This window comes from Oncorhynchus gorbuscha, linkage group LG15 (assembly GCF_021184085.1).
Source record: "Oncorhynchus gorbuscha isolate QuinsamMale2020 ecotype Even-year linkage group LG15, OgorEven_v1.0, whole genome shotgun sequence".
NCBI lineage: Eukaryota > Metazoa > Chordata > Actinopteri > Salmoniformes > Salmonidae > Oncorhynchus > Oncorhynchus gorbuscha.
In genome coordinates, this window is record NC_060187.1 from 56,366,913 (window position 1) to 56,387,184 (window position 20,272).

The following is a 20,272-nucleotide window of genomic DNA, read 5'->3' on the forward strand; positions in this document are numbered from 1 at the left end:
CATGGATATCCAAATTCAACTCCATATCACCGAACATACCTCAACGTCATAGTTACTGGATTCATTTTTCATCCAATATGTAGTTGTAGCTGATGTACCATCAACCCACTCTTAGTCTTCGTCTATTTTGATGTGATGCAGGCCAATCCAGACTCTCAGAAATGCTTTGAATCCATATATAAATTCCTGTTCCGCTTCGCTGTTATGGTCACCAGGTCTAACTCTCTCTTCTGACAGTCCTGTGTTCTCTCTTGCCAGGATTTCTTCTCAGTGGAGAGATAATAGATGGATTCTCCAAACGTCCTCTTTCCATTGAGCTCCAAGTCCAGTTTGTTCACCTTTCCTGTAACTGGTCTCTCTCATTCGTGAGGGTGTTGAATCTGGCCTGTTGGTGTTTCCCTGCATGATAGTACTGGCCAAGGAGTCCATTTTATTGAACAGTCAGTCTTATGATCCCAACCATTAGGAGAACATGCAGCAGCCCCAGACACATAGCTCTGGAGGGCCTCTTCCACCTATGAAGATGTAGAGAGAGTTGAGCACCAACACCACCCCCAAAATTCATAGTCTTCATTGTGCTGGATTCCTCGTTTTCAAATCCATCTTCCATTGCAACAAGGTCCTCTGACATCATTACAAACTTGTATGATAAAATACAGTAACTTGTGCTGTTATCTCAGCTCTAATGTGGGGCTTGTACCTGTGTCTCTGCCCATTATAATGCTTTGATTTGTGTGTATGTGTGTATGTGTGTATGTGTGTATGTGTGTATGTGTGTGTGTGTGTGTGTGTGTGTGTGTGTGTGTGTGTGTGTGTGTGTGTGTGTGTGTGTGTGTGTGTGTGTGTGTGTGTGTGTGTGTGTGTGTGTGTGTGTGTGTGTGTGTGTGTGTGTGTGTGTGTGTGTGTGTGTGGCTTATGCGAGTCACTGTTTTTTTGTAACAGGACACAAAACAAAACAAAACAGCCCTGTCCTCATTTGACTCCAAATATTCTTAGTTGGAATGCAGTGTCTGATAATACCACCCTACTGCTCATTGCTTTTTATACACCAAAAACATACACTTTTATTCATTACTATTGCCCAAACCTGGTCTAAACTGAGTTTGTACAAAAATACACCCTGCAGCTCACCCTTTTTTGCCAGTATGGTAAATATTGACCAAACATATTTCAGACTTTCCAGAGATAATCCTTATTATCCATTATCCTTAGGAGAAAGCTCTCATCGGTAAGTATATTTATTGCCTGTTCAGAGTATCCCTTAGCTAATGTATTTTATTCCACAGGAGACAGATTAATGATGTTATTCATATTAATTAGCTTTGGAGGGCAGCATCTCTAAAATGTTTACAGTCTCATAACATGGTGTGTACAAACCCTCCCCTACCCGGTGTATAGTCAATTATGAGTCATAATTGTGCTGGCAAAACAGTGGCAGCAGTCTTAAACCAAACAGTGCCGTGTTCAAATCAAATTGTATTGGTCACATTCACATGGTTAGCAGATGTTAATGCGAGGATAGCAAAATGCTTGCGCTTCTAGCTAAGACAGTGAAGTAATATCTAACAAGTAATCTAAGAAATTCACAACGACTACCTTACACACAGAAATGTAAAGGGATGAATAAGAATATGTACATATAAATACATGTATATGGATGAGCGATGGCCGTGTGGCATAGGCAAGATGCAGTAGATGGTATAGAATACAGTATATACATATGAGATAAGTACTGTAGGATATGTAGACATTATTAAAGTGGCAATATTTAAAGTAATTAGTGATACCTTTATTAAATCAATTTATTACATTTCTTAAAGTGGCCAGAGATTTGAGTCTGTGTGTTGGCAGCAGCCACTCTATGTCAGTCTGATGGCCTTGAGATAGAAGCTGTTTTTCAGTCTCTCGGTCCCAGCTTTGATGCACATGTACTGACCTCGCCTTCTGGATGATAGAGGGGTGAACAGGCAGTGGCTTGGGTGGTTGTTGTCCTTGATTATCTTTTTGGCCTTCCTGTGACATCGGGGGCTGTAGGTGTCCTGGAGGGCAGGTAATTTGCCCTCCAGGACAGTACAGATGCTGTATAATCATAAGTAAATAGTCAAAGCTGTGTGGAAACATAAGTGGGTGGGTGAGATAAAAGCCCTCACATACAGCTAGCATATGTTACATGCAAGGGAGGGAGCAGATTGCTTGTTTAGTCAGCTGTTACCTACCTGCTGGGTCGATAAACTAGAATTCAAAGAGCAGATATCTTATCAACTCACAAAATACCAGCCCATCCACGAAAGCACAAAATGTGCAAAATATACTTTAACTACACATTAATATTTGTACCTCAACGTGGGTAGAAAGAACATGACCTTGTACCAAAAAACGTATCCCAAAAGCATACCTAGGATGAAACCAGGTTTGAATGGTACAGCCCTCAACAATAGTCAATAATAGCCCTTACTTTCATCCTCTTCAGATTTAAATACATATATCTCAGTCCTCCAAAATCAATTGTACAAGATGTGGTTGGAGTGTGTTTGTGCTTTTGAGAGAAAGAGTGACCTTGATACAGTACTTTACGCTAGAACCATGGATGTTCTCTGCATGATTAAAGTGTTTCATTTATTGCCTAATAAATTTGGTACAGATGTAGGATCTTATTTTGTAGCAGAGAATTTTCCTGAGCCGCAGGAAATGCAGATGAGTTTCGTGATTTGCATAAATTCAATGAAAACCTGCACTAGCACACAGCTATTTTAGTAGTATTGCACTTTTCATGTAGCCTAATTTTGGCCAGGTAATAGCCTAACAACTATTCAAGCAACATTATGGACTAAAAGTTCAAATCCATTTGCTGCAGGATTATGCTGTGACAATACTGGTCAAATTAAGATCCTACATCTGTAGGGGACAGCATTATTTATTATTCTTATTGCTGAGCATGGTGACCCATGCATGATGACTCATGGTGACCCTTAAAAGTAAGAGGTAGTAAAATAGCTTGCCAAGAAGATTATGAGTAAGGATAAAGTGTATATTTGGATGGGAGCTAGTGGTGTTTATTGTCCTGAAAGTGAGCATGCTACCAACAAAATTCACCACAAACAGTTTGCAAGAAATAGTGGTTCTGGTATCAACTTCATCTCCACATTCTTGGAGGGCTATGCTTCCAGGATTAGATTGTTTTCATGTTTAATGTTTTATGTATGTTTTGTGCTCCAAGTGTGTTTACTAAGACTACTAAGTTCTAGAGATGGCATTTTTCACGCTTTCTGATGTGAGACATTTATTCCTGCAGAACTGGGTGGCGCTGGATGATGTGGCTGATGATTGGTTGCTTTCTAGTGCAAAAAAGATAAGCACATTCTGTATTCATGCCTTGCAAACCAATCTATTCTGAGGGATGCCAGTGGTCCATTGCCTGGGCTAAACAGTCCAATTCAGCACATTAGCCAAATGCCACATTCAGGAAATTGATTCTTTTCTCATGGGCCAGCTGGTTGTTACCTATTACCTCAATGGAAACGAAGACTTGATTGAGGGAATAAAAGTGAAATACAGGTGGTGAAATTCCAAAACATCTACCTTCATCACAATACTGTATATTGTATGTTCATAGTAGACAAAAATACAACAAATTAAACCAGTGAGTCTGTTCATGAGGAAACATATTGCTTGTCACAACATGATCAACAGTTTAATGTGATATGAACATGTATAAGCACCGCATTGGCAAATTATAAAAGTGTCGATTTTTTTCCAGCATAATATGGCACAAGAAAAAAGCCTTTCACATTTGCCCAAACATTTTAGAAATTGAAATACGGATAGATATTTTACAGAGTGACACGTGTAGAAAGTTTCTTCCATTTCAGAAAATAAACATTTGATTCACTGTGTTCTGGAGCAGAAACTAATTGTGGGGGGATTGAAAGAATCATCAAGAGTCTTAATTCATCAAGAGAGTCTTCATTAATATTAAACACACTGATAATGAGGGATTAAAAGGAATAATTTAACATGATTATCACTTGGTAGTCTCTGGGTTGCATTAATCCGTAAATACAAAATGAAATAATTAGTCGTTCCAAATCATTAGTAGTTCCAATGATTCTATGGGCAGCTGAGTTTGAGTGTAATTGTACATTTGCGGACGTCCTTATGTGGTGGTGAGTGAAAATGTGACAAGAGCCACATTGCTTTGCAAGGTGGTTGGTTGATTGGTTTTGGTTGGTTGTGGTGAATGTAAATTGCAGGATTTGCAATCTGTGAGTAGCAGAAGTATCTACTCCATGCATGTTCTTGTTTTCTAACCTTACCCCAACCCGAAAACACTTACCTTAACCACTTGCTACAGTAGCATACCTAAACTTAACCTTACCCTGCCTACCACTTACCCTAACCACTTATTAGCATGCCTAAACTTAACCCATTCTAGATGTTCATTACTGATATTTGTTTATGCTAAGTAAGAGTGTGCAACAGTGCCTCGTTATGGAGAAAGCCACACACCGTACAATGAACACAAAGTGAGTTTCCCATGGCAGTACTGAAATATATACAAATCTGTATTAGATAGTTTTGTCCTGTACCATGGATAGAAATAACCAAAGTGCTGTGTCTCTCCCATGTTTTTAGTTTTTTACTGTTTCATTCTTGTTCTCTATCTACAACCACTGTGATTATTATTATTTGACCCTGCTGGTAATCTATGAACGTTTGAACATCTTGGCCATGTTCTGTTATAACCTCCACCTGGCACAGCCAGAAGAGGACTGGCCAACCCTCAGAGCCTGGTTCCTCTCTAGGTTTCTTCCTAGGTTCCTGTCTTTCTAGGGAATAGTTCCTAACCGCCGTGCTTCTATATCTGCATTGCTTGCTGTTTGGGGATTAAGGCTGGGTTTCTGTATAGTACTTTGTGACATTGGGTGATGTAAAAAGGGCTTTATAAATACATTTGATTGATTGATTGATAGAGTAGACAATCCCTGATTGGATTATGTTAACCAAACAAAATATTTAAATATTTAAAGAGTATTAGCTAGCTTTCGACACATAAAATGAGAAGTGACTTTTTCAAATCTCTCTCATATATACTAAACTATCAAACATGGATGTGGTATTAGCTGTGAAAAGGGGCAGGATATACTTTTGTGAGAATAGTTATGTTTTTTTCTGTTTACTTCTGATTGTATAAGTGACAAACAAAATCTTGGCAGTCTCTGATCTTTGAAGATTTTTCTTTAGTTTACTCTGTAATGATGAGGGGAAATGGAAGTCAAAGGGTAACGAGATCCCACACAATGCCTTTGAAGCAAGGTTGCTCAGTGATCCAGCACTAAGATAAAACCACATACTGTACCTGTACAAGTTGTAATGTACAAGCCAAAGTCATCACAAAACAATACGCCAGAAAACATGGACTTAAGCTTTCCATATCATACACCAATTTAATAAATAAGATAAAGTAGGCTTATATTGACTAGACATTATAGTATTTTTAAATAGTTTATACAATAGTATTATTAAAAGTCCCAACGTGTTTTTTTCTCCATTGAAAACTCTCTATTACAGATGGCAAGACAGGTTTAAGTTATACGGACAACATTTCCCCTGTGTACACATTGGCAACTCGCAACAAGAGAATTGGCCATTACAATCAAACAACAAAATGCTTTCTCTTCAAAAAAATATTAAACTTTAAAGAGAAAATTACACTGTGTGCATTTTTTATATTCTGAGCAATATCTAATAGAGCAATAGCTAATATTTTTTTCACAATTCAAAACTACTCCATGATAGGATACTATGTACAATATACTGCAGTAACCTCAGGCTTTAATGTGTAGAGTGAAGCTATATTATAGACGCTAATTTCAATAGCTACTTAAGACAGCCTAAATGCAGCGTTAAGAAGGACCAACAATATGCACATGCACAAAATATCTGCACATATAAGAAGGCAAATGACCAAACATTCACAGTTTTGATTTATAAGAAGAGGGTCAGTGAAATATCAAAGTCCACATTCTTTCCATTCCTGAGAGTCAGACTCAGCAATCTTCCTGTGATAATGACAGAGAGAACGAGAGAGAAAGCAAGATAGAGGGAGAGAGAGGGAGCAAGAGAGAAAGAGAAAGGAAGAGAGATGCTCACTACACATATGATCGTATGTCCAGTATGGCACATCGTCTGACGTAGCGTTATTCTGATGACGGAACAGCGCTGATGTGGACCTATGTGGACCTTGAGTGCATATCCAGTTTTCTTCATATTGTCTTCATACAATCTCTGAATCGAAACATGGAATCTCATTGCATTATATGTCTCAGAAGGCCCCTTGAAAACAACCAAGTTGAGCTGGCACTCGGTGTCCTCCAATCAGACGGCCGTAGTTGAGCTGGCACTCGGTGTCCTCCAATCAGACGTTGGTGCAGTTGGTGGAGGGTGGTGTGTTGTCCACCTTGCTGCGGAACTCCTTCAGTTCATTGAGAGGGGAGTTGGTAATCTGACACCTGAACACCTGCTTGTAGGCCTTTCTGAAGTTCTCCGAGAGGAAGGCATAGATGACAGGGTTGACGGAGGAGTTGCTATAGGCCAGGCAGTGGGCCGCCACCCGGAACAAGAAGGACCACTGGGTCAAGGGGAAGTTGCCAAACTCCACCCACAGGTGGACCACATGGTGAGGGAGCCATGACAGGCAGAACACCACCACCACTACAAGAACCGTCTGGGCAGTCTAGTGGGGAGAGAGAGGGGATGCATCTTTTAATGTCAGTACATTGTCTATTTGTTATAACGGTGTGTGTCCACTAAGCATGTGACATGTATAACCTTGTCTCTTTATGAGATTATCTTTCAGTCGAATCTGGGATGTTCTCATGTCTTTTGCCAAAACTAGCAGAGTTAACGGTGGCACCTGTCAGCTGAAATGCCAATGTCATGCTTGCTGGCCTGCTCTGCCTTTCCCCCGCATTCCCGGCTTGCATATTGATTTACCGTTGTGTTAAATAATTAGCACACAACATGGGAGATATACTAAAGAGCGGGAACATACTAAAAAGGCATTGGGGCTGGGCTGGAGATGTTTACAAATGTCTCTGCGTGCTTTCCGCTGCTTATTTGGGTAAAAGGGAGGCTCGAGTGTCTGCCTGCCACAGTAGTCCCCGAGCCCCACTAACAGGGTATCCCATGGAGCTTTACAGGAAACTGGGAAATGATGTTGAGAAAAAAAGGAGGGATGACAGGGGAAAAGATATATATTGTCAAAGACCGATAGGAACGCAGACCATTAAAAACAGACCTGTGGTATAAAGACAGAACGACAGAGAGATCAGACATGCAGACACAGAGGGGTAGATGTAACTAAGTAATGAATTGATGAACTGAGGTTTTTCAGTAAGCTTGGTGGCATCATGAAAATGTACATAAGTCCAGCTCAAACGCCTACCATTTAGCACTACAACCTGCCCAAAATCGACATCAACCACATTGTTGCAAAAGGCACAGCCACATAAAAAATCTCCCTTTCACCTGTTCCCAGGTCTCCTTTGAAGACTGACAGAACTGACTGTACATTGAACTCCCAATCATTCAGCGCTGTCAAATTGGCATGTGTCGTGTTCAATTACTCATTGAACAGTCAAATCCCAAATTTAAAACAGAAATAACCTTGGAGGTGTTTGAGTCTATGTGGTGTTTCTCTTAAAGACCGAGCACAGCTAATTTGACGGTGACAACTTGTGAATCTGTAAATAGTTCTTGGGCTCATATATGGAAATATAAATTTATAAATCACTCTCTTAAGCTACTGTATGTGGTATATAAGAGGAATCTGAATTTGTATGTATAGTACAGCACACACACATGCCCACGCACACACACACGAACACACACACACACACACACACACACACACACACGGACACGCCCACACACACACACACACAAACACGCCCACACACACACAAACACGCCCACACACACACACAAACACGCCCACACACACAAACACGCCCACACACACACACACACACACACACACACACACACACACACACACACACACACACACACACACACACACACACACACACACACACACAGTCAGAGGGGCTAAAAATCCTCCAAAAGAGAAAATCAATGAAGTGAAACAGTGGAGGTAGAACATTGTGACTTCCCCTCTGCCATCCTCACCTTGAAGGGCTTTAGCTCCATATTTAGAGGTTTTTGGAAGAACCAGTCCAGCATTGGCACCCAGAACAATTCCTGTGTGCTGTTTAAATGCCCAAATGAATGGTAAAACTGTTAAATCTGCTAATGAACTGTACCTCACACCTCCTACGTAGGGAATTCATTAAAACATAGTGGCATGCCAATCAAAAACAAACCCGTTTCCTACTCCAGGGAACACATTTTTTTTGCAGAACAGCCTAAAGATGTTTTTTTAAGACTGCAATCGCTAACAACCGTCTGTTGACATTTAATTTCTATGAGTATGTTTATTATGAAGTATCAGAAAGTACTGGAATTCATATGACACATCACAATTATAACCAAGGGCATGATACAAAAATCCAGGTTCATCTGGCCTCGTGTCATGATTCCCTTTATAATAATCCAAACACATTGTCAAGATTATTTTTCAGGAATGGATTGAAAGTACAACATTTACTCAATACGCTTGTCACAGGGGATTTACAGGAGCTTTTGAGAGATCCCTATGAGCACAAGATGTTGAAAATACGTATTTCTGTCGTGCTCACTTGGATGCCACACACGGCAGTCTATAAACACCCTGTCCTCCTTCTCTGTGTACCTAGGGCTGATAAGTGGAGACGTTTTATAACAATGGCGATAGTAGCATTGTTTCCCCAGCTGCTCCTCCCAGCCGCGTCGTTTCACAGCATTGGAGGAGTTGCTGAACTGATGGCTGGAGATAGAGGCCAGCCTCCTCCTACTCCTCACACATGCACACCCACACACACACACACACATACATGCATACATACATACATACACTGAGCGTACAAAACATTATGAACACCTGCTCTTTCCATGACATAGACTGACCAGGTGAAACCAGTTGAAAGCTATGATCCCTTGTTAAATCCACTTCAATCGGTGTAGATGAAGGGGAGGAAACAGGTTGAAGAAGGATGTTTAAGCCTTGAGACAATTGAGACATGGACTGTGTATGTGTGCCATTCAGAGCGTGAATAGGCAAGACAAATGTTTTTAAGTGCCTTTAAACAGGGTATGGTAGTAGGTGCTTGGCGCACCGGTTTGTGTCAAGAACTGCACCGCTGCTGGGTTTTTCACACTCAACAGTTTCCCGTGTGCATCAAGAATGGTCCACCACCCAAAGGACATCCAGCCAACTTGACACAACTGTGGGAAGCATTGGCTGTTCTGAGGGCAAAGGTGGGAGGAGGAACTCAATATTAGGAAGGTGTTCTTAATGTTTTGTACACACAGACACACAAACACACAATTTATTATACCTTTAATTGAACACCTTGTCTCTTGATCTGCCTATGGACACAGCCTCAGTTTACTCATTTGATGCATTTAATTGTATCCACAGTGATAGCTTTAACTGTAAACAAAATGAGGCTGGTTGGGTGAGCTGATTGACGACTCAAACATGTGCATCGATTTGAACCAGGCAGCAGTATCTCATCAGCTAGGTTTCCATCCAATTTGCGACATATTTTCACACGAGTATACTCTAAAAATCTGCATAAAAACAATATGTGCATTTTCCCACCAGAGATGTGTTCCAATCAAATTGGCTTCTTGTGGCTGTGCGTGATGACGTAGTACACATAAAAATCACTTTTGTGGTTAAATTCCCATGTATCAGATAAAAAAGATATACGTTAAATGGGTTTCCATCACATTTTCAACTCTACTGATGGTTTTGTCACAAAATAAATTGCGTTATATAGCGAACCCTCTGGTATTGGCACGTGCGCCCTTAGCCAACAGTTTACAGATACAATGTGGGTATAGCCTATATGATGAGATTATTATGGACAAAATAGCGAGATTGTTTTTATTTGTCAAATAGCAGCCAAGCATCGGTCATCATGTCACCAGAATAAGACCCTCGATATTTATTGGAAAGGAGCATCAAGTTCATCACCTTGCACTTTCACCACCCGGTGAAGTTCATCATAGTTTATTTCATTTGTAGCCTAATAAACTGAATTCTTTCCTGAGTCGTCGTGAGAGGACCACACAACATGTAATGGAGTCACGCGATTACGTGATATGATGGTTATTATTAAAAGCGTATCTCGCATAATTGATTTTACTGACACAAAAAGATCCCACCTTGTCTGAAGTATTTAGTTGTGTTGACATTTGGAAAGTTTACCGACAAATTAGCCGTTTCCATCAGGCCTGTTGTGTCATTTATCCGACATGTACATTACTCGCATGAAAAGGTTGGATGGAACCTGATTATAGCTATTCCTGTAGACAAATATTTCAGTAATCAGAGTTTATACTTATTGAGTGACATTGAAACTGTCTAGATGTGACAAAATGAGAATACATTTTTGTGAACACTTTGTTCAGACCATCATTAATATGTTATTATTTAGTTATGTGTAAGCCATATGGACCCATGTCTGGGCATATTGTAACGGCCAACACTAATGAGCCAATGTATTAAAAAATCTGAGGACACTACTGAAACGTTTATTTGGAGCATATTGGCTAGAACAAATACAGATCTCTGAGGCACATATTTTGGTGTGTGATACAGTTCTGACAGACGGTCAGCGCCGGGGCGAGCAGCAGCAGCGGGTTGGTTTAGACAGGCAAATGGCCATTAAGAAGAGTAATGGCTGAAAGTCCAGTTTGATTGCACTTTCCCACCCTGCTGCTTCACTCAAGGGTGGTAATTGACAGACGCATCAGGGACATTGTAAATGGAATGTACCGCCGATACCAAGTGCCATATATTCAACTTACAATACTGACTAAGTTGATCGGTTATTTTTCTTCGCTAGACTTCTATATTTGCCTACAAAACTGGCAATGGGATGTTGGTTCCTCCATGGTATACGTTGCCGCTCTATGCAGGTGAATCATGCACCCCAAAAAAATTTGAGCTGGCACAAAGTACGTGAGGATGGCTAGGGGTGGTCTGGAGGGGACGGAGGTTGGAGATGTTTTCCCTTTTCAAACACCTGAAACAGCTTTTTCCTACCATCTAGAGCCATAATCATTATGCTTCATTCTATGTCAATAATATGTATATTTGGCTGCATATCTAAGCATACCTCTTGAGCTGTCTGTGGTTCTTCTTTTAAAGAAACTAATATATGCTTCTATGCATCTCTGCTCAAATCTGGGTAAAAGATTGAAAGGTGTGCGAGTTTTGTTCAGTGAATGTCGTTATTGCTTGTTTTTCTAAAGTCTACCAATCTTGCCAGAAAACATGTCAGCTAAGATAGACAAGATAGCTACTCTAACTTGATTGATGGCATGAAATGGCTTCTTGGTAGCTAGTTATGAGTTTGGGAGATAAGGAACTTATCTGTGCCGGCTAAAGCCAACTTCATAACATTTCTAGGTGGCTAGTGGTATTACAGTGAAACAACAACCATTTATATTTAATGTTTTAAAACAGGACAAAACGGATATTGGGCATGACACGTCTGGCTCTATGCTTCTATACACAATGTCTCTGAAAATGGCACATTACTAAACAGGGGCTTTCTCAAATGACATTGAGATTGTGTAACGACTTGAACCAAATTGATAATCAACATCATTATAAACATCATCATAAAGTGCATTGAAAAGTAAGAGGGATTGGACATTGCACATTGAACATTGCATGATATGATTATATCTTTGATAACATCTTATCCAAACAGTGTTTTAGACTCCTAGAGTTCTAGACAAGATGTATAGAAAAAGTATTAAAGTAAAAATGTTTTTTTTAAACAACAAAACAGGGTCTCCGTCACTTGTGTGCCATATAGCTGAGCTGTGATGAGGCGTAAACTCCTCTCGAAATCATAGAACGCTCTTTAAAATGCAAGGACTGACAGGCCAAGATAGTTCAACTCCTAGATATAGTTGAAACCATATTTTCAAGCTATACAATGCTTCTTTACGTTCTTTGTGTTTGTAAACACGTAATAAAACCTTATATTTTGGGTTATGATAAAGCCATAGTGGGTCATAGTGCTAAGCTCGTGAGACATGTAATAAGTTATATTCTTCAAGAATCATTAAGTAAATATTAAGAATTGAAATGACCATGCACAGCTTCCTCAATCCCAGACTGTAGCTTTAAATCCTAGACTGCGCCTGGACAACTGGTGTGGGAGACTGTAATACTCCAACATACTGCATGTCTGAGGCTGTACGCCATACAACGAATGATCACCATCAACAGTAAATATGTAAACGTGATGAATGGTTTTTTACATACCTTTTTTTTCGACGCCTCTGACTTTTTGGACATGTTTCTGAGTTTTTTGTGCAGGTGATTTAAAACCTGAAAATGCATAAAGAATTGTGTGATGACATACCAAACGATTGTTTAAAGCCTATACTCTAAAAAATATATATTTATTTAATAACATTATACTGAAATAATTTCTTTTCAAAAGCTATCTAATTTATGTCTTAGTTATCCCCATTTTAGATTACCCAAACTCAGAAATTGACATATGTAAAGGCATTCATAACTCATTGTGAATAAAATTATCTATCAATAATAAATCAATCAGGATTGCTTGCTTACCTTTGCGTAGCAGAACGAAATCAGCAACAGGGGCAATACATAACCAAAAACAAACGTGCAAACAACATAGACTTTCTTTTGGTTTTGATCCGGCCACACTTCCCAGCAATAGGTGTGATTCTCGTCTCTCTGGTATATGTTGTGTATGACCGCGACTGGCGCTGCCATGGCCAAAGAGAGTATCCAAATGACCACCACTCCGATCAAAGCGTGCTTTGACACACGGATGGAGGACGATTTTCTGGAGTGAACAATGGCAATGTAGCGGTCCACCGACATCGCGGACAAGGTGAAAATACTGACCAGCATAGAAACGGTGAAGAAATAATGAATAAACTTGCAGATGAAGGCACCTAGAACCCATGTCGGCATCATGTAAATAGTTGACTGAAAGGGGATGCAGAAAAGCAGGTAGGACAGGTCGGCGATGCTAAGGTTGAGGATGAATATGTTGGTGGTGCTCCGTGGTTTTCCGGGTTTACTGTGGGCCAGCACCGTGATAACCATGGAGTTTCCCAACACTCCAAGTGTAAAGATGAGTCCGAAAACCAAAAGCGTAATGAAGTTGTCCATGCCAATCCCGAACAAAAGTTTCGGATTTTCCGCCTCGATATCCGTTCTGTTGACATACCATGGTGCAAATTCGGTTAGGTTGTCCAAACCTGACGAGTTCATCACTTTTTCTAGTTCTGAAATATTGTCAAATGTAAGTGAAGGGGGCACAAATGCCTTATTATGTCTTCCAGGGGCGTTTGACACTAGCTGGCAGGCGTTTTTACCTATTCAGATAATTAAAGCATAATTTGTTTCAAGGTCTCTTGAGTCTCTTGAATGCAGCCATCACACAATATTGTATCTCAATTCGTTGCAATGTTCCTCATTGTTTTTCGATACAATATAAGTGAAGATACTTTTTATGAGACATTTTATCAATATGTTTGAAGTTAGCTGCCCAGAGTGTACTGTTCTATATATTCTTGGTGCGTAATGCAGTTGTTGTCTCCACCTGATGCGTCCTCAGTCGCTGGATGGCTTCGCTCAAATCCCTCCTCGCCCTATTTCCCCCTACATATTATAGAAGGGGCTGGGCTGCGCGTCTCACGTCAGCTTTCAGTACCACCGCCCAAGATGTACTAAAAAGCACTCCAAAATTAAATTAGCCTGTCCACGTTCTCGTGGCCATAATTATGCACAATGCGATGTATAAGACATCGAATGACATCATTCTCATCTAGGCTAACATGTGGGGCGATTGCAATTGTTAACAGCAGTCTAATATACACTGAGTGTACAAAATATTCGGAACACCGTCCTAATATTGAGTTGCACCCCCTTTTGGCATAAGAACATCCTACATTTGTCGGGGCATGGACTCTTCAAGGTGTCAAAAGCATTTCACAGGGATGCTGGCCGATGTTGACTCCAAAGATTCCCACAGTTGGCTGCATGTCCCTCGGGTGGTGAACCATACTTGATACACATGGGAAAATTTTGAACGTGAAAACCCCAGCAACGTTGCAGTTCTTGACACACTCAAACCGGTGATATACCCCGTTCAAAGGCACTTAAATATTTTGTCTTGCCCATTCACCCTCTGAATAGCACACATACACAATCCAAGTCTCAATCCATGGCTCAATGCAAATAGTCCCGGTGGCTATTTGATTAATTGTTCAGCATTAATTGTTCTCTTGATAATGTTGTGTACACTCAGTGTAGTTGGCATTCATCATTTCTATGAAATGGGCTGTTGGCTTATGAAACAAGGTGCTGGATTTGTGCTTAGGTTTAGTGGGCCAGGCCTGACCAACATTATCTCATCCCAAAGTATTATTTTTTTTAAACAACAAGCATTAGCTCCTATCTGATAATGGCAAATGGTTGTGCCTGGCTCTTGTTCTGGCAGTAGGCCTAGAGCTTGTATTTAGGGACAGGCTACTTTATGAGATAGAGGCATTTACAGAAAAAGATACAGAATCCATAATAGCCCATTAGTATATCCCCCAATGTTCTCCGCACTGGATGGCCAAATCTTGGTGCCATTCCTCCTCTGCTGAACAGCATCAGGACAAAGAAAAGTGTGCTCTCTAGAACAAATCATTTCAGTTGTCTCTGATATCCTTCAATTTGCTTCCATTCGCCCATATAATTTACTAATTGATGTTACAGCCCTCTGGTTAATGTCATTTTTCAGTTGGGAACTCCCTTCATTCTCACATATGTGCAGGACTAAACAGCACAGATGAGATTTATGACTGGTGGATCATGCTTAAAACACACACACACACATGCATGCATGGACACACACACACACACATACGCGCGCACACACACATACATGCATGGACACACACACACACACACACACACACACACACACACACACACACACACACACACACACACACACACACACACACACACACACACACACACACACACACACACACACACACACACACACACACACACACACACACACACACACACACACACGCACGGACACACATGCACACACGCACACAAACACACACATGCATGCAAACAAACACACTATATGTGGGACTTGTACAGTTCCTTGATAGCGTATGGGACTCTATAGTACTCTCTGAGTTATGACCTATTGTTCAAGATTGTGGCTGTTGATTAAGATTAGACAGTGTGACACAAAAACCCTGCTGTAGCCTATTGTTGAGGTGTCATATAGCTCTGGGGTATGATTTACCAGTATACATGAGGATATCAAAGAACAACAATAACCATGCTATAACTGGAATTGAGATGGAACTGACCACCATCTCTTCTCAGCACATCCAGGCATTCTGAAGGTTCCCTTTCCTATACCTGTGTTAGTGCAACGGCGCTGGCCTAAACTGGGAGATGAAGTAGAATGTACCTAGAAGTTCAGCGAGCGCTGCCCTAGAAGCTATGGCAACAGAGCCACGATGCAAGGTAGAGTGGATTTCCCTCATTGTCCTGGGTCAGGGTCGAGTGGCTTTTCTCAGTCCAGCTAGCGACCAAACGATCAGTGCATACCCAAACACACATTTCCACACAGCACCCATATCATCCCAATCATGGCAGCTGTGTTAACCCACATCAGCAAAGAGTCATCAACAACAAAGGCAGAAAGAAGTAAACCTGCCACTTGAGTCAGAACTTCAAGACCTTTTGCTTCACAGACAACGAAGGCATTGTGTCTGACATGGTTACACAAATACAGGCATCTGGACCACTTTATTGCGTTGTCCGATACTTCTGGACAAGGGAGAGTAGATTTATAAACTATAGCTTATTCTTCATTTAGCTGAATGTCATTGTTTACTGCACTCTTTCATTCAATGAACACAAGTGTAACAGTATAATTTTAAACCGTCCCCTCGCCCATACCCGGGCGCGAACCAGGGACCTTCTGCACACATCAACAACAGTCACCCACGAAGCATCGTTACCCATCGCTCCACAAAAGCCGCGGCCCTTGCAGAGCAAGGGGAACTACTACTTCAAGGTCTCAGAGCAAGTGACGTAACCGATTGAAACGCTATTTAGCGCACACCGCTAACTAAGGTAGCCGTTTCACATCCGTTACACAAGGAAAAAGTACTTTAGACAGCCCTAGTATTTTCATAAGAAATGATCAATAACATGCAGGTTTTATTCACAGGGCTTAATGTGATTGAGATTCAAATGGAATGATGTGAACAGATTGACACCAAACAAATGAGAGCAATCATAAAGATTATTTCCCAAGTAAATCGATTCTAATTCTAATTCTAAATGAGAGTAAAAAGGAAGGTTTATATAGTTATTGGATTTCAGATCTGATTTATGTGAAGCCTTTATGACTCCAGATGTTGTTTATGACTCCAGATGTTGTTCACAGCATCAATAACACACACACCAAAATGCCTACAAACACAATACATTTAAGAATATTCTTCAATGTACTTAGAACAGATTGATGAATACAACAACATCCATTTACAGTATTCAACTTATCGGGCATCAACCATTTCAGAATCTTTCATATTGGCAAACAAATAACTGAGATTATTGGCTGTAGAAAAATAGACTACGTGGTTAATATGGAATTTTACTTCGACTAGATGGGGATATTCTATATTGAAGAGATAGGGTTGTCTAAAGCAGCTGTGACTGTACTTTTTTCGCTGATTAACTGAACTACTTAATTGAATGCTTAATACAGGCCACCTAAATAGGTGTGGAATAAATGATGTGTTTTCATCAAGGCTAGTGCACCAAAATATCAAATTGGTGCTGTCTGTTTAAGACGTGAGCTTTCTCTGTACTTACAGGAGCAAACATGCAATGAGAATAAAAGCAAACATTTACAATCGAATAAGTACATAGAATGTATATGCAAATATTTGGTTTGGACAACCAACAGATACTGTTTCCTAGACTGTGAGCACTAAAAGCTGTATTGTGAACACCCCATGTTGCTGCAACGCAATACAAATAAGACTGTCCGCTTTGTGAATGGTCCGTCATTTTGTCAGATATCAGAGCTTTGTGTTGTGCCTCTATTTTATGCTATTTCATCCTTGGCTCACCTAGCTACAGATAGAATGCCCATTACAGGCTTTCTGAGCACTAGGTGGAAAACCCCCAGAATGGCCTGTCAATTTTCTTCCAGTGTTGTTGCAGTGAACATTGCCTGAGTGTTCTGAGGGAGACTCACTATCCAGAGCACCTTAATCACTGCTTCTGATGTGAAGGTGCCTCCGACTCCAATGATATGGCAATTACCTGGTTGTTGTTGTCAAGGAAAGGAAGCTAGCTGGCTAGCAGCATGCAGGAAACGTTTTGGGAATTATAGGCTACCAGTATACAGTTCTGGTATCAGCACATACTCCTAAGTGGCAGACATAGAGGAAACAGAACAGCAGCTCACTTGTAAAGCCCACTTATTGAGGTTTTAGCCATATGCAAATGTGTAATAGTGGGGACAATGACAATAGCCAACTGAACACATATTGATGCTACAATCTGATTGAGATGGATAACACAGTGACAATGAACAAATCAACGTGATGCCCTAAAATGGAAAGTTCACCATCTTAATGGTGGTGTCAGCAACCCCCCCCCCTCCTCCAAAACACTCTAGATGATTGCCTCCCAGAGGAGAAGCCAAGCCTTCTTGATAATGATCAGAGTTTTACGAGGACGCCATTTACTGTTTTTCAACGTGGAGACATTTCATGTGAAAAGGGTGGAAAACAACGGTAAAACTTAGTAACATGAGATGGAAAATCTCTATTTGCAATCTCTTTATTTCCTGCTCCTATGTTATCTGAATGGAAAACACATCATCTGTGTCCTAAAGTCTCCAATCAGCATAATTGCGTTGGTCATTATTGATGAGAGACAAACACGGATTCCTGTAATAACCATAAAGAGGTTGTTCAGGGTCGTATTCACTGGGCACCAAAGAAAAGAAAACGGACTGACATCGAGAGGGACTGCTGTACCTCAACTTGTTCAATTTGAATCACTCGCTTTTGTTTGTTTTGCATTGGTGTGCACTAATGAATACGACCCATGATTGTACGGATTGCTGTATGGTCTATTGCAAATGAATCCTACAGTAAGTGACATTTCCATACAACAGTTGGTCATTTCTTACATGCAAAATAAAACCAGAGATCTGTGGACTGAGCTCTGGACCTGGAACTCAGAAAGACTATGAGTTATCACAACCCATTTCTACCATACCTTGCTTTTTTAACTTAATATTTACTGTGTAATTTGATTCCATCTGACAACTATAACGGGGCAGAAAAGCACAAACTGTCAAGGAAATTGAAAGTGAATGACCAAATTGTTTTGTATTTGCCTCTGAACACCTGGTCCTGTGGGTCTACTGCGTTATATGCTTTGATACAGCCACCAAACAGATTTAAAATGGGGCAGAGTGGGAATAGCAATTTGATCAAATATTTGCATGAGCAATTTCAATTCTGGGTTTGATTAGAATTCAAGTATAGTCTTTTGAGAAATTGGAAAAATAAATACTTGTGAATTTTTTGTACAAGACCTTGATGTGACTTGGTCATTTTACAATAAGTGTGCATGGGTTGTCACAGGACGACGTAAATTACAAATAATCAAAATGGACAATATTACAATATTCATTTGCGATCTTTCCCCCCCCAAAATTGTTTTTAAATATAGCAACAATTATTGTTAAAAGTGAAAGTGATATTTTCTAGTTGTCTAGTTGTTGATTTAGCCGTCTATAGTTCAAGAGCTCTCCAGAGCTGACAATGTTATTGGCCTTACTTTGTGCACCTCATTTTAAACAATGTCGAACATAAAACAGGTGTGTGCACTTATTGCCAACACCTACCTAATATGGCGTGGCTTTCTTGCTATTTTTGTTTGCATGAAGTTGAGCAAGTTTGACCATGGATACTACCAGCGACTGTGTCAAAACAGGCAGAAAGGGCATGATTGGTTACCCTAGGGTCCAATGATACTGCTTACCCTGGGATCCAATGATACTGCTTACCCTGGGATCCAATGATACTGCTTACCCTGGGATCCGATGATACTGCTTACCCTGGGGTCCAATGATACTGTTGTTTTACTAGTGAAACAATGAGTACAGTGTTCAGTCTGGTTTAATAAGTTGATGTCTGCGCCTGCGCAGAAATTCAATTAGCACAAAATCTGTCATTTTAAACTAGAGATATCTGTTCACACAATACCGCATAACGACAAAACAAAAAACAGGGTTTTAGAAATGTTTGCTAATTTATTAAAAAATAAAAAACTGAAATATCACATTTTCACAAGTATTCAGACCCTTTACGCAGTACTTTGTTGAAGCACCTTTGGCAGTGATTACAGCTTTAAGTCTTCTTGGGTATGACACTACAAGCTTGGCACACCTGTATTTAGGGATTTTCTCCCATTCTTTTCTGCAGATTCTCTCATGCCCTGTCAGGTTGGAAGTGCAGTGTTGCTGCACAGCTATTTTCAGGTCTCTCCAGAGATGTTTGGTTGGGTTCAAGTCCGGGCTCTGGCTGGGCCACTCAAGGACATTCAGAGACTTGTCCTAAAGCCACTCCTGCATTGTCTTGCTGGGTGCTTAAGGTCGTTGTCCTGTTGGAAGGTGAACCTTCGCCCCAGTCTATTCCTGAGCGCTCTGGAGTAGGTTTTCATCAAGGATCTTTCTGTACTTTGCTTCATTCATCTTTGCCTAGATTCTGACTAGTCTGCCAGTCTCTGCCACTGAAAAACATCCCCACAGCATGATGCTGCCACCCATGCTTCACCGTAGGGATGGTGCCAAATTTCCTCCAGATGTGACGCTTGGCATTCAGGCCAAAGAGTTCAATCTTGGTTTCATCAGACCAGAGAATTTTGTTTATCATAGTCTGAGAGTCTTTAGGTGTCTTTTGGCAAACTCCAAGCGGGCTGTCATGTGCCTTTTACTGAGGAGTGGCTACCGTCTGGCCACTACCATAAAAGCCTGATTGA

The 20,272-nt window shown here is 40.6% G+C and overlaps 1 protein-coding gene across 1 annotated transcript; it reads right to left on the reverse strand.

Moving 5' to 3' along the window:
- Window positions 1-3,645: 3,645 nt before the first annotated feature.
- LOC123997034 (galanin receptor type 1-like) lies at window positions 3,646-13,797 on the reverse strand. Its single transcript, XM_046300980.1, has 3 exons — window positions 12,767-13,797; window positions 12,452-12,517; window positions 3,646-6,733 (listed from the first exon to the last, which is right to left on the reverse strand). Exons 1-3 carry the CDS (start codon window positions 13,439-13,441, stop codon window positions 6,416-6,418), a joined length of 1,059 nt encoding a protein of 352 aa, XP_046156936.1. The 5' UTR covers window positions 13,442-13,797; the 3' UTR covers window positions 3,646-6,415.
- Window positions 13,798-20,272: the final 6,475 nt, after the last annotated feature.